This window comes from Equus asinus, chromosome 8, assembly GCF_041296235.1.
Source record: "Equus asinus isolate D_3611 breed Donkey chromosome 8, EquAss-T2T_v2, whole genome shotgun sequence".
NCBI lineage: Eukaryota > Metazoa > Chordata > Mammalia > Perissodactyla > Equidae > Equus > Equus asinus.
This window is the reverse complement of record NC_091797.1, coordinates 6,441,762-6,457,205: the sequence shown is the minus strand read 5'-3', so window position 1 is coordinate 6,457,205 and position 15,444 is coordinate 6,441,762. Positions and strand designations below refer to the sequence as shown.

Genomic DNA, 15,444 nt, shown 5'->3' with positions numbered 1-15,444 from the left:
TTCTTGGTCTTTCTGGACCTTGACATTTTGCAGATTTCAGTCCAGAAATTTTGTAAAATGCCTGTCAATTTTGGCTTATCTGATTTATGTACACATCCCGTCTCTTATGAATCATTCACCCGCTAGTTCTAGTAACCATGGATGATTTTCTAACTCGACCATTGCTTTCATATATGTCAGCTGACATTCTGCTATAATGAAGAGCTTTCCCTTCATACTTCCCCAAGTATTTGTCTATTTTTCAATTCATTATATATTTACTTAAGAATTGAGGTATCTATTATATTATTAAGTGGATTATAATCCATTAACTTCGTTATTCATTTTAACACTCAAATTTTCTCATATTTGGCCAGCAGAAGTACTTTCAAGCTGGCTCCTTTGTGTCCTTTTGATAAATTCTCATTTTTCTTTGAGTACTGTTTTATTTTGTAATACGAAAAAATATTTATGGTTTATCTTATAGTTTCCCTTCTTCAGGCTTGGAGTTTGTCTTTTCTCTAAAAAGCCATGGTTTATATAAGTAGAAGATGATATTTAGAAATCAAGAACTGTGTGATATGAGTGCTCAACTATCAATGGACAGAGCTAGGAATTGTACACATATGTGTATATTTACACATATGAACATATGTACATACACATATATTTTCCTATATCTGCACCTAGATACACACACAGATACACATGCAGACAAATACTTCAGACAGACACACACACATGCATTGGGGTCATGCTGATACATACAATTTCATTTATAGTACCGTATAATATAATACATGCATGCATGTACTTATATAGTTATATTTATGCTTCTGTGTCTACTTATTAAAAACCATGAATTCATACTCATACCTCCAATTTATAGTCAACACCCCAGGGTGCTTTATAGTTGACCTCCTTTCCGTATTTGTAAATTCCCTCTCCAACAGTGAGAAATCTAGCTCCCATCATCCTCAATGTATTTACTAATTTGCTCAAGGCTATAATACACAGAAAAAAGTTTTAGAATTGCTAACCCAAACAACTGAAGAAAGCAAAACTACTAATCAGAAATCAATTTACAGTCTTGTTTTTTGCCAAAACTTACATAGAATAAATGCATAAATCTTAAGTGTACATTATGTGAGTTTTTACAAATGAATAAACTTCTTAACTCACAGGTCATCTTTTAAGATATAGAACCTTCCATCACCTCAGAAATTTCCTTCATTCCTCTTTCCCAATCAACGCTATCCTCGGAAACAACCACTTTTCTGGGGTTTTTTTTTTCCTATTTGAGAAACAACATAAGTGAATCTCACAATATGTTCTCTTTCCGTCCATCTTCTTTGTTTAGCATAATGTCTGAGAGTCTTGTGTATCAGGAGTCTGATCCTTTTTATTACTGAGTAATAGCCCATGGCATTTGCATACCACGAGTTGTTTATATATTTTCATGTGGACACACATTTGGCTTGTTTCTAGGTTTCAGTTACTATGACTAAGACTGTTGTAAACATTCTTGTAAATGCTTTTTGTAGACAAATATTTTCATTTCATTTGCTTATATACCTAGGAGTCGATTGCTGTCCTTTGTTAGATGTACATTTAACTTTAAAAGTAACTTCCAAACTCTTTTCCAAATTTTTTCATTTTATTTTCAATCAGTAATTTTATCTATCATCAAGGTATAAGAATTCTGGTTAGTTCATATTTTCAACACTTAAAAAAACTTTAGACATTTTGGAGTAGTATCCATCCTTGGGTTTATTTTGCGTTTCCCTGATGATTAATGATGGTAAGATCTTTTTATTTGCTTATTTTCCTATGTGAACGTTGGTTCCAGTCATTTGCACATTATTTTTAGTGGGTTTTTTTACATTATTGCATTATAGATATTCCATGTATATTCTACTTTAAGTCCTTTGTCAGGTAGATGTTTGCATATATTTTCTCTCATGCTGATCTATTTATTTTCTCAATAGTGTCTTTGGCAAGCAAAAATTTTGAATTTGTGTAGTGTAAATTATCCATTTTTCCTTTTATGGATATTACTCTCTGCCTTTTCTAATAAATAAAAGCTTCTTCCTAGCTCGAAAAGAGCAACTCCCATGTTTTCTCCTAAAAGCTTTATAGTTTTGGCTTTTACATAAAGATCAATGATCATCTTAAATTAGTGTTTTGTGTACAGTATGAGGTAGAAGTCAATGTCATTTTTCCCCGTAAATATCTACTTATTTCATTATTGTTTGTTGAAAAGATTTTCATTTTCCAGTTGAATCACTTTGGATCCTTTGTTGAAAATGAACTAATTGTATAAATGTGGTTCTATTTCTAGAACCTTCTTTCACTTTCATTGATCAATATTCCCTTCTTTCCTTCCTTCCTTCCTACTTTCTTTCCTTCCTCACTCCCTCCCTTCCTCCCTTTGTTTCTAATAAAACATTCTCTTGATATTAAGTTACAAAGTCAGATAGTATAACTTCTCCAGACTTGTTCTTTTATTCAGTAGATTGTTTTAGCCATTATAAGTTCATACATTTCCATTTTTTAAACCAAATTGTCAATTAAAAAAAACAAAACACTACTTGCATTATAAGAGGTATTACACTGAATTTATAGATCATCTTAACCATACTCATTCTTCCAATATATGATCAGGTTCCATTTTTCCATCTCTACAATTCTTCTTTATCTCAGCAATGTTTTATAGTTTTATGCATAGACATTCTTAAATGTTAATTTAACACTGTTTTTTATGCTTTTGCAGCTTTCATAAAAGGACTTGTAGAAAGTTTCATTTCTAAGCTCAACATAAACCTGAATCTATGATAGAAGAAGAATTTTTGAGTCTCAGCAGAGAGTGAGTATTTTGCATGCAGATGAAATGTAAACAATCTGTGGCCCCACGCATGGTAGCAGAGAAAAATAACTACGACCCCTCTTTTTGAATTTGTATGAGCTCTGTGAATGTTTGTCTAACGGAACCCTGGAGAAGTGCTACTTTGTCAATTTTGCAGCAATAAATCTTAAGAGACTGGCAGTCTCTTGTTCCTTCCTCTTGAAACACTTGCTCTAAGATCAGGTTTCTCAATATCAGCAGCACTGACAGTTTTACCTAATACTTTTTTGTTGTGTGGGGCTGCCTCATAACGTGTTTGACAGCTTCCTGTGCATCCACCCTGGGCTAGTTTGCTAGGGCTTTCTCACAAACTGCGTGGCTTAAACAGAAGAAATTTATTGTCTCACAGATCTGGAGGCCAGAAGTCCCCAGTCAAGGTATTGGCAAGGTTGGTTCTTCTGAAGATTTTGAAAGAGAACCTGTTTAATGCTTCTCTCCTAGCTTCTGATGTTTGCTGGCAATCTTTGGCTTGTAGAAGCATCACCCCAACCTCTGCCTTTATCTTCACATGGTGATCTCCTTCAGTGTGTGTCTGTGTCTAAAGTTTCACTTTTGATAAGGACACCAGTCATATTGGATTAGGGCCCCATGCTACACCAATGTGACTTCATCTTAACACGTTACACCTGCAATGACCCTATTTCCAAATAAGTCCACATTCTGAGGTACTGGGGGTTAAGAATTCAACATGTGAATTTTGGGAGGACACAGTTCCACTCATAACATAACTACTAGATGGTATTCTCACCTATCCAGTTGTGACAACCAAAACTATCTCTACACTTTGCCAAATGTCCCCTGGAGGGGCAAAATCATCTCTATTTGAGAACCACTGCCCTACAAAAAATCGGGTCAAAAAAATTTTGATTACCCTTGAACTGCCATGTTGTGAGGAAGCCTAAGCTAGGCATACTGAGAGCCACATGGAGGAAGGGTGGTGAGCCAGACTCCGTTGACCAAAAAGGATAATCATTGGTCATTTAAGAAATTATGCAGCACAGTGCAAACTCTGGTCACTATAACTCACATCCTCCCTGTGAAAAATATGCTCTCTCCACCCGCAAATGCATTGTCTCATTGGAATTAGCTTGAATTCTAAGCTATCATTATTTAAGTTAAGCCCAAATGTAGAAGAGACTGCTTCATTATAGTTTCTCTGTTTTAACATTTGGATATGGCTTTTCTTGATTCAGAGATCTACAAATTAAAAAGACAGGTTATCTGCTCATCCATATTGTCAGTATACAAAGCTGAGGCAAAGACAAGAATATTGCAATGAATACACATTTGAAAGGGGAGGAAAGGGAGGAAAGTACATAGTAAAGACTGGCACATAGTAAAGACCGGTCCATAGTACTCTGGGTCCCTACTTTGCAAGCCATGAGTAATGGCTCATGTTTGCAGCTGAGTAACTTTTGCAGCTTACTTACTGCTAGACCCACTCATTTCTCTGAATTATGTCCTGTTTACCTTAGGGGGAGAGTTAGTGTAAGCCCTTAAGGTTTTTAACAGTATTTTTGTCTCGCTGAGGGGTCTACATGCCTCTGACTTAAGTTATTCTACAGTCTTAACAAAGGATTTAAAAGTCATGCAGTCTTGGGTCTCATCATTAGCTCATCTCCTTCCTCTCCTGTTTTGTTTGTCACAGGACACTAAATGAAGCTATTTGTTAATTCTCCACATGCTGGGAAAGATGTCGTTGACATATGTGGATAGATTTGGTCAACCTGAAAAGCTTATATACTAAAAAGGTAAAAGTTGAGGATGCTGAATAGTATCAAATATTGAAGATGAGTAATATCCTGGAAGCTAAGGAAGGTAAGAACCGAAAAACAATAGCAGTGTCATCACTTTCGAAGAGCTAAAATTATTATGAGTGTATTGCAAACCAGTCCTTCTCTGGAATTTTGAACTTAACTATAATTTCCCTAATTGTTAGAGAGTCAGGGGTATATTATTTCCTATTGGAGATGCAAATCAAAAATGATTAGTATAAAGTGTAGGTTAGAGTTAAGCATTTCTCTGAATGTGCCGGACCTGTCATTCTATCGTTGCACATATACAGTTACCCCGATGGGACCAGCTCTGCAATGTCTTGTTAATTTAACCCTATGGCATGGTCAATATAATACGTTCATACTTACAGTCAGTAACAATACTTTTTTCACTTTATATCCTATTTTTATAGAAAATGTAGTCAAATATAATTACCAAACAGTTGAGTAGCCTATAGGTTCTAAAGAAAAAAGATAGGGAATGTCAAACTGATAAATAATAGCTCTGATGTATTAAGAAGAAATACAACTGAAATCATACAATTAAAGAAATATTTGATCAAGATATTAAATACCTCTGAATTCTAAAAACAGGGAAAGAAATTAATAAAAGAAGAAAAGAGAATTAATTCTGTTTATAAGTAGTACAAAGAAATATGCTTATCTTCTACTCAGGTTCCCTTCATGCTTGCTGTCTAAATGGCCTCAGTATCTAAGTATTTATATGGAACTAAAGGCAATGATGTAATCACCAAGAAGGTGAACACAATACTGATTGTCAAGCTAACATGTGCTTCATGCTTCCTATTTTAATTGCTGCACAGAAAAAGCAGGAGACAAAATAGCCAACATCAACTATTAAATGACTAGTTTTTTTCTATTAGATTCTTACTATGAACTCAATACTTAATAGTTCATCTAATTTATTTGACTCCTCCAAATTAATATTCATAGTGCTACTTTCATTAAAAGAATTAAATCAAATTGACTTTTTGTTAATATACTCAATTGATCGCTAGTTGACTTTAAGAAATTTTCACAGCTTTGAAGGTGGTTGCCTGCATATTGCCCCCAAAATATTTTGTCCTCCAAGAATGTTTAGTATCGCTGTGGACTGACTTGTCTGGAGCATTTAATGGCAACATCTGCAGCTCCCCATTGTAGATCAACACAAGAATGACTGAAAAACTAATTGCTCCATTATCTGTACTCCTGTCTTTTTCTCCACAAGCACTTAAAAATATGTACTTAAATCTGCTTCCTAATTACAACTTCCCCTAACAGAGTGTCCTATCCAGAAAACAGCATTACTATTTCGGCTTTCAACACACTTAAGCATTTTTATTTTGCTGAGTTTTCTTTTCTTCTCTGCTTACTTTCTTTTGCAAACATGTTTAATGGCTAATTACCAACTCTGCTTTGTTATCTTAATTGCTACACATTTAGGGACATGTGTCACTAAAGCTTTAGCAGATAAGACATTTGCTCAAACAATATTTCTATTCTACTTGCACATACACGGCCTTATTAGAATTACATTTTTATTAGTTTAAGCACACGTTTTCTTGAGAATCAAACAATAACTTACCTCAAAGCCCTGTCTTCTTTGTATTACATATTGGAAACTTTTATGTTTTAGAAGAAAAGGGAGACAACTTATTACTCCAAAAGGTGATAGAAGTACCCAGACCATTTCTTTAACAACGATATATGCAATATTATTTTCTCCCAGGATTCCTTCATTTAATAAAATTCAATATGCAAATAGTTCATTATATGAATTATGAAATCATCAACAGGTTAGTTAGTTACTAGTAAATGTACACTTAAAATTTTAGATTTATCAATCATACTTTTTAGAGGGAATCACGTTAACTTAATGTAGTTCGAAGTATCACTAAGGTGCATTAGGAAATTTGAGAGTTGTGGTCTTTTCCATCAACCAAGAGAACACTCCAAGTTCTGAGATGGACTTTGCCTCCTCAAGTGCTTCACTGGTAGGGCGGGACTGGCTAAGTGGGTCAGGAGCAGGATGTCCACTACACGTAGTCATCGCCACCTATCCGTCACTTCCATTACATTTCATGGACATTACTTCTAGAATTTAAAATTACTGATTGGGCAAAGGCTGCATTACTGGTTGGCACTGACTATATTTTTTTAAACAAATAGTAATAACTAGCACTTGTAAAACATGACCACATACACAATTGCACTTAACTCTGGAGGATAGATGAGTAGGTGTACTTAATCCCAGCTGTGTGTATGTGTGTGTGCATGTCTCTACATGATTAATAATTTTCTTTTTATTTCATACGTAGAAGGAGAATTTACACATTGAGGCTTTGTTTATTCCTATTTAATCCACACATGGAAATAGAAAAACCTCTACTTAGCACATTTTGGAAAGCAAGATAAACTAATATCACTGAATTCTTCTTGGAAGTGTTGGGCATAGAGAGCCTTAGTGGAGGGTGCTCCAGAAAGCAATGAGTGGCCGTGACAATAGACTGGTTCATGACAATAGTGCTCATTGGGAAAGACTGGTTTATACCTCCTTGTTTTAATTAGAATAGAAAATTGTGAAATCCAAACATGCAGAACATGTATGTAGTCCATATCTTGCTTTCTTACATGAGGTTTACTTCAGGGAAATCCTAATAATTACCTCCATCAGGGAAGGTAAAGAACTATTTGTATTTATTAAAATTCTCTGCTCATTGCTGAAGAAAAATTTAGTTCATAGTAAGCAGAAGACAAAATAATAATGCCCTTTCCTTCAGAAGGAAATGCATTTTTGTTGTTTATTTGCTAGATTCAGTTTCTAAGACTTGAACTTGCAAGGGAGCCTAGATTAAATCAAAGCCAACCACTTGCTAACAAGTGGATGGACACCTCATGGCAAAAGCATTGTGTTGAGTAATTTATTTTTGTATTTATTTGTTCTCTTAAAAAAGAATAAAAAAGATTCCACAGATTTCAAAAGAGATATAGAGCATTAATAACATTATGTGTGAAAGCTATGCTATTTGTGGAGGATCCATAATTATAATGCTAGAAACTAACATGCATAAAAACACTGCGTTATTCAGCTCTCCAGAAGTAATTATACAGAGATTTTTCTAATTGTTTTCTGTTGTCCCCATAAATGGACTATATAAAATCACAATCCACTTTTTGGGTAAATTCCTTTCTTTAATGTATGTTTTAATAAGCTATAACTAGCCATGAAACATAGCCTCTCTAAATGGCAAAACATTTGAACCAGGGTATATTCCTAAAATAAACACTCAAAGCCCTAAATTGTACAAATTCACATATGTGGTAAATGGTAACTGTATGTATTCCTTAAATTTTCAGAAGAATGCTCATAAATTTATAAGTTCAGAAATATATGTATTATTTTTCTGGCATAAATTTTACTCAAAATTGAAAAATTGTATTAATCTAGTATAGTGGAGTAGAATTACATATTTTCTATAACTGGAAGTCTTTGCACATTACTTTAATAAAACATATGTTAGTGCAGATAAAGAACCAACAGATAACACTTCCACTACATCAACAGAAAACTATGAGTAGCTTATAAAATAGGTTATTATTTGAGTATTTTCTATACCAAGGGTCAGCAAATGTTTTCTGAAAGGAGCAGACAGTAAATAATTTAGGCCTTACAGGCAAAGAAAACATACACTCTGATGGCTTCAGCGATCAGCAGTTCATAAATAAATGGGTGTGCTGGTGTTTGTGAGACGGACAAGATAGGAAGGGCCGGGATCTGCCTCTGGGAGACACAGTTTGTTAACTCCAGTCTACTCAATACAGAAGAACTACGCTGACCGAATTATTGAATCAACTAAATATTTACTAAACTTAATCCTAATATTTTAATGTGCTTTGCTGGTTTCATTTTTCATGTATAATCTTTTTATTTCTTTTTAAAATAGATTGTAAAATCGCTAACAGGCTTAGAACAAACTTAATCAGAGAATAAAGAATTACTAAATTAAGAAAATAAATTTCATGTGCATTTTATATAGAAACTGAATTCATACTGTATTACACATATTTTTTTAAAAAAATACATTTATCCATGGGATTTTAAAAATCAATTCCAGTGAAATTTTCAGGGAAATCTCTATGATCATTCAAGGGATAATTCTTAGAGTCACTAATGCTAGTTGCTGTAAAGAAGAAACTCCTTGTTACCTTCGTGACTTGACACAATAACAACTCACTTGTTTGTTTGTTGTTTGCTCACTCAGTACAGTAGGGATGCTCCTGGCCCCTGGGTATTTTACTACCTTAGAATTTAGGGACCTATGTTTTTCCATCTTCCAGTTTTTCTCTCATTGGGAATGCCTTCAGTTCTCCTCAGTGTCCCTTTGATATGCTCTCATGGTTTTGTATTTCGGGTACTTCATTGCTTTTTGGCATTACAAGATTTTCCACACTTTTGTACATTCAGTATCCTGGTCCCACAATCAACTAGATCTCTAAGGAGATCTGGTTCATTTTATTGGAGAATGGTAAGAGAAACCAAGATCTAGGCACTGGGCAACCTTTGTTATTTTTAAAAGGAAATATTTTTTATTTATTGGCATTGTTTAGACTATTCTGTATGTATCTTTAAAGATGTATGTTTAAACAAATATGCATTGATTCCTACCTATCCAAACATTATAAAATATCACCTATTGTATGGATTTTACATATATATGTTAGAATTATTTAAAATTACAATTAAACTCGATGATTATTAATTTCTGGCAGGCAATGTAGTATTTATATGAGACAATCTACCTTCAAATCAGTGATGTAGGTATATTCTTATTTCCATTTAACAGATAAGAAAACTTGTGACTTTAAATAGGTGCCAAATATTTGAAGTTGCTCAGGCAATCATATGGTTTAATTAGTAATTGTAAGGAGATACTAAGAAAATTAAGTACAACATGTAAAAATATCTAAATTGATTATGTTTAGTTGAACGCTGTGATGGCTAATTTCAGGTGTGTATTTGACTGGGCCACAGGGTTCCCAGATTAAACATTACTTTTGGGTGTGTCTGAGTGTTTCCTGAAGAGGTTAGCACTTGAATCAGTGAGTCAGCAGAGCGGATTGCCCTTCCCAATGTGAGTGGGCATCATTCAATCTGCTGAGGGCCCGAGTAGAGCAAAAAGTTAAGGGAGGGAGGATTTGTGCCTTTCTCGCCTGCCTGCTTGAGCTGGGGCAGTGGCTTCCTCCTGTCCTCAGCCTGGGATCTATACTGTGAGCTCCCCCAGTTCTCAGGCCTTTGGACTCAGACTGGAATTACACCACTTGCTTTCCTGGGTCTCAGCTTGCAGACAGTAGATCATGGGACTTCTCCGCTTCCTTAACTGCGAACTAATTCCTCACAATGAATCTCCATAATATATAGACATAGATATATAGATGAAGGTATATAGACATATCTCCCATTGGTTCTATTTCTCTGGAGAATCCTGAATAATGCAGGTTACATATTCCTTGGCTTAGAAAAAGATAGTAAAGTTCGGAGAAGTATCCAGTGATGTACTTCCTATATATTGGTTTACACAACAATTTATCAAAACATATATTTTACAAGGCAAAGCATACATTTACTTAGTTTTTGAAAAAGAAAATTCAACTGAAGCTAAAGAAGTATCATCAGAGTTTAAGCCAAATAAAAAAAATCTGTTAATGAGTTACTATACCTTAAGCACAACATAGCTACATTCAAAAATTAAATCAATTATTAGTTTAGAAAGAAAAAAAGAAACCTTGATGATTTCATCAGAAATTGACTAGGAAAAAGATATCTCGAATATAACATGTAGGTTGGTAATATATTCCTTCCTTCCTTTTCATTTTATTATTTGGTTGTATCAGTGACTTTCCTAATAAAAAATAAGAAATGCGACTCTTTTAGTGGATGTATAAACAAAGCTCATTTTGCTCTAGTTTCTGCCTGAGGGGTAATTGGCTGGTCACTTTAGAAGTCTACTTTAAGAAAACGAAGGGATAATGATGTTGTTGGAGGACTGAAATGAGTTCAGACAAGAGACAGAAATGCTTTCTAAAGTTAATTATGTTTGCTTTCCTTCTCCCTTGGTGTTCATTACCTTTCAATGGAGCCACACGTTGGCAGAAGTAATTACCGGGCTGGTCAGCGCAGGTGGCTCCATTCTTGCAGGGCTGTGAAGCCGTCTCATCTGCGTCTGTTTCACTTCTCGTCCCTTTGAAAAATAATAAAAATATTTTAAGTTTTAATAAGGCAAGCAGGGTTATAATTCTTAAATTTGCCCAAAACTTTGGATCCTTTTGGAGTAATCTCTGAGACTGTACTCATTGGATAAGAACGCCACATGCATTAGTGTCAGAACCCATTTATTTCACCTTACTACAAACAGCAACAACTTCTTTTGGAATTACTAACTGCAGATGAATCTCCTCCGAGTTGGTTGGCATTCTGTCTGCTTAGATGTGAACTGATTTATCTTCTGCTTTGGAGTCTAGAGACAGACTAGACGTTTCAGGTTATTGGGATGCAAATCAAATGTTAGATTAAGGGAAATAAAAAAGGAAGTAATGAGTCAATAATTTCCTGATTTATGTCCCTGAGGGCTAAACGTTCTTTACAAGGCACAGTTGTCAAATGTTACTTACCGATAAAGCCGGGAGGACAGATGCGTTCGACTTTATCCGTGAATTCTGTAGGTGTAGTGTTTTGGAGGCAGGGTGATGAATCACATTTCTTTCTACTAATTTCACAAAGCAAACCTATATGGAAAGAAAGGAAAACAGAAATGTCCATTAACTATAAAGTTAGCATTTTCTTTTAGCTAATTCTGCACTGCAGATCTTCCATTAAACTTCCACCTACAACTCGTGTTGCTAAAACTGACCTTTCATGTTTTGTCACTTAGGTTGTTTATTAATTTGCAGAATTGAAAAACATAGCCTAAACTGACACTGACTTGACTCTTAAGAATTATGATAGCTAATTTTTCTTTTGCCACTCTTTAACAAGAACAGAAAAATTGACATTGACACATAACACATTGTATTTACAAGTTAGATGAATGGAAATCTTAATATTCTCAAAATTTTTTCTCCAAAATGGTGAAATGAATCTGGGCTAGAGAAAAATTAATGCAATGTACACCTAAATAGGAAAGAGCATACCTAATTAAATAGAAAATCTATTTGTATTACTATTATCATTGACAAAATGAAATACATAGTCAAAATATGACATTAGAACATCCAGTTAAGCTGAGAAGAAAGGGAAAATTAAATAAATGTGAGTGAATGAATACTTTTTCTAAACCTTAAAAATGTTTACTTGGTAAATTTGTGGATCAACTTTGTGAGAAAAAAATGGCACATTTAAAAACCTTGGTTTCTTCCTTATAGTTGGGGATATACCACAATTCATCTCTCCAGAAGACCTTGTTTTTACTCTGTCATAAAATTTTAAGAAGTCAACTTGAGTTTTTGTTGATGATAAATAGTATATTAAATTTTTATAAGTGGCCATATATTCTCTGAAGATGATCATTCTTAAGAAGATTAACCACATAAAACCAGTCTCTTAGATTTAATACAAAAAAAACAGCTGTTGCATTCATGGTTTTTGAAATAAATTTGACTTTTTTGTTGCTTAAAAATTACGCAGTGTTTTTATTTTTCAATCAATCATTCACATAGGAGTAGAATTAGGAACAATTTTGGGGAATTGGTTTTGAGCAACATTTTGGCTTGTAATGATGGCAATTTCATGCTGTTTCCTTGTATAGAAGGGAAGTATTGAGAATCTTCGAAAACAAAGGTGTGCCTACTATTAGTTTTCTTCTAATGTGAAAAATCATCAATATTTTAAAACATGAACAGCTTTTTATCAAAATGATTGATATATATTGACAAGGGCCATTATAAGAGTTACCACAGCAACAGAATGGGAGGTGGTGTAAAAAAAATATTACAAATTTTAAATATAAGTGTAACGGACTTATAGTTGATAAATCTTCTAAGAAAACGAACCCTGATTCATTTACAAAAGCAAAATATTCATTCAGTACTAAATGCATCTATTTCTGTGACGATGTGAAGACGTAGTAAAAGGATCCACGGAGACATTATGTATTCAAATATCCTCCCGGAAAAATAATTAGTACGCATGTCTACGAGATGAACTGTATCTTCTAAAAATAAGGAGTTACTTCCACCTCAAATTAACCTTCACTTATCCTAGTTTTGGTTGGCATGTGTGCCTACCTTGAAATCCATTCCGACACAGGCAGCTTGAAGTGCTGTGTCCCCATCTGCACAGGTACCACGTAGGCACTGGTCTGCCTCAATCTCACAGTTATTACTTAGAAACAAGAAAAGGAGCTGCCTCATTATAAATGTGTCACTGATGCAACTTGCAGCTAAGTCTAAGATTACATTCAGAATATATGAGATTTTCAACCTGTCTGCACAAAATCAACACATTGCCTAATGCTATCAACTAGATATCTACTCTTTTTGTTTGTTTATTTTGATGTCACTGCAACTGTGGCTTATTCTCATCTCAGCGAACCTAGGAAAATTCAAAATTTCCATTATTTCCTTAAAATTAAACACATACATGACTATTTATACATGACTGTACAGTGTTAACCAAATTGACTTTCTTTGATGCCTTTACCTTCAAAAACTGTTATACACGTTTGCGTCCTGTCTATAATTCTTTAAAAACAAAAGTTAAACACCTCTCAGCTCCTTGTTTCATTAAATTACTGTTGGTTCACAAACTGGTTTTTGTACAGAGAAGGAAAAGAGAGTCTGAAGAGAGAGGCAGGGCACTCCAGATTGGTAGGTGGCAGTTTAAGCAACAGAACTTACATACAAGGCTTGCCTTGGGCGGCCTCTCCACACAGAAGGTGAAAATGTCAGTTGTTTTCTTTCCCAGTCTCAAGTACCCCTAAATGTGGTATGCAAGCTAAAGTTGGCTAATATCATGGACCCGCCATGGAATTGGAAAGGAAGCGGGTGACGCAGAGACACAGGGATGGAGGAGAGCTCTATTTCTGCCCATGGCGGCGGCAGGACAGCCACATCAATTTTCAAGGGCCCATGGACAACACTGCCTTGGTACTTTCTAGTATCAGTGACATCTTCCCTACTGGCCTTGCAATAATATAAGGTGTGTTATTGCCTGCTGTCTAGCTTCCTTTGTTTATGCCAGTTTTCCAAATCTGACTCTAGATACTTTTACAAGTCCTACATGTATGTTCTTTTAGTAATCTCTAAATGAAATAATTTTCTCATTAAATCACCCTGAGTATATTTCTAATCCCAGCAATGAACAACTCCATTACTGGTGTGTATTACAATTTGTTTTTGCCATTATTATTAAATATTTATATTTCAGTTTTACAGATGAGGTAATCAGGAGGAAAAAAAACTAAAAAGAGCTTTCAGATATTTGTGGTAAATGTCATTGATGTTAATAAATCATTTATGTTAGCCTATATTCCATTTTATTCTACTTTCAAGAGCAAAGAGGGTTAGATCCACCACCTTTTAAAGTTAGGGAAATTAGTTTATATTTTCTTGTGATTTTTTTGCCTGGTTTTACTTTCTGGGCAATAGTGGCCTCATTGGATTACTTGGAAAGTGTTCCATCTTCTTCTTCTAGAAAGATTTGTGCATGGTTGAGATTGTTTCCCCCTGAAATATCTGATAGAATTCACTGGTACAGCCATCTGAGCCAATATTTTTATTTTCGAGTATTCGATTATAATTCAATTTCTTATTATTTTTTCACTTTTTTCTATTTCTACTTAAGTTTTTATATTTTTTGAGTCTTTCTAGGGATTTTTATATTCCTTCTAAGCTTTCTAATTTGTTGGCATAAAGTTGTTCATAAAATTTCCTATGATCTTTCAAAAATTCTGTAGTGTTGTAATGATGTACCCTCTTTCATTCCTGGTTTTGATAATGTGTGTTTTTTCTCTCTTTGTCAGTCTAACTAAAAGTTTATCAACTTTGTTGATCTTTTCAAAAAACTAGCTTTTTGCATGGTTGATTCCCCATATGGTTTTCTGTTTCTTTTTTATTAATTTCTCATATGATCTTTATTGTTTTCCTCTCTCATTTATTTTGGGTTTAATTGCTTTTCTTTTTTGAGCTTTTAGTGCAAGCTCAGATTACTGACTTTATGTATTTCTTTCTAGTATAAGTATAGGAAGCTATAAATTTCTATCTAAGCATTCCTTTAGTTTAGCACGTATTTTGACATACCGTATTGATTTTCATTCCATTCAAGAAATTATTTTATGTCCTGTGATGTCTTCTTTGACCCATGCGTTATTTATAAGTGTGTTGTTTATTTCCCAATACTGCCAGCTTTCCCAAATGTTTTCCTGGTGTTGATTTTGAAATAATTCCATTGCAGTCTTGTTGTAAACCTAACATTTTTTCCATGTGGAGAATGCTCTATATGTACTTAGAAAGAATACATATTCCTCCATTCTGCTAGTGATAAGTGGTATTTTCTATAATTGCCAGTTGGACCTGTTGGCTGATGTTAAACTCTACCATATACAGTCATGTGTCGCTTAACAACAGGTGTTGGTTCTGAGAAATGCATTGTTAGGCAATTTCATCATTGTGTGAACATCAGAGAGTATACTCACACAAACCTAGATGGTATAGCTTACTACACACCTAGGCTAGATTGTACTAATGTTATGGGATCACTGTCATATATGCAGCCCATTGTTTACCGAA

General features: G+C 34.3%; 1 protein-coding gene across 1 annotated transcript in view; it reads right to left on the bottom strand.

Annotated features, from left to right (window-relative positions):
• The window catches only part of LOC106842352 (protein eyes shut homolog), a 1,064,587-nt gene that overhangs the window by 1,031,922 nt on the left and 17,221 nt on the right, over positions 1-15,444 (bottom strand). Inside the window, exons 3-4 of the mRNA XM_070516721.1 lie at positions 11,332-11,445; positions 10,788-10,901 (exon numbers count right to left, since the gene is read on the bottom strand). Coding sequence (XP_070372822.1) covers positions 10,788-10,901; positions 11,332-11,445 — 228 coding nt within the window. The remainder of the gene's footprint in view (positions 1-10,787; positions 10,902-11,331; positions 11,446-15,444) is intronic.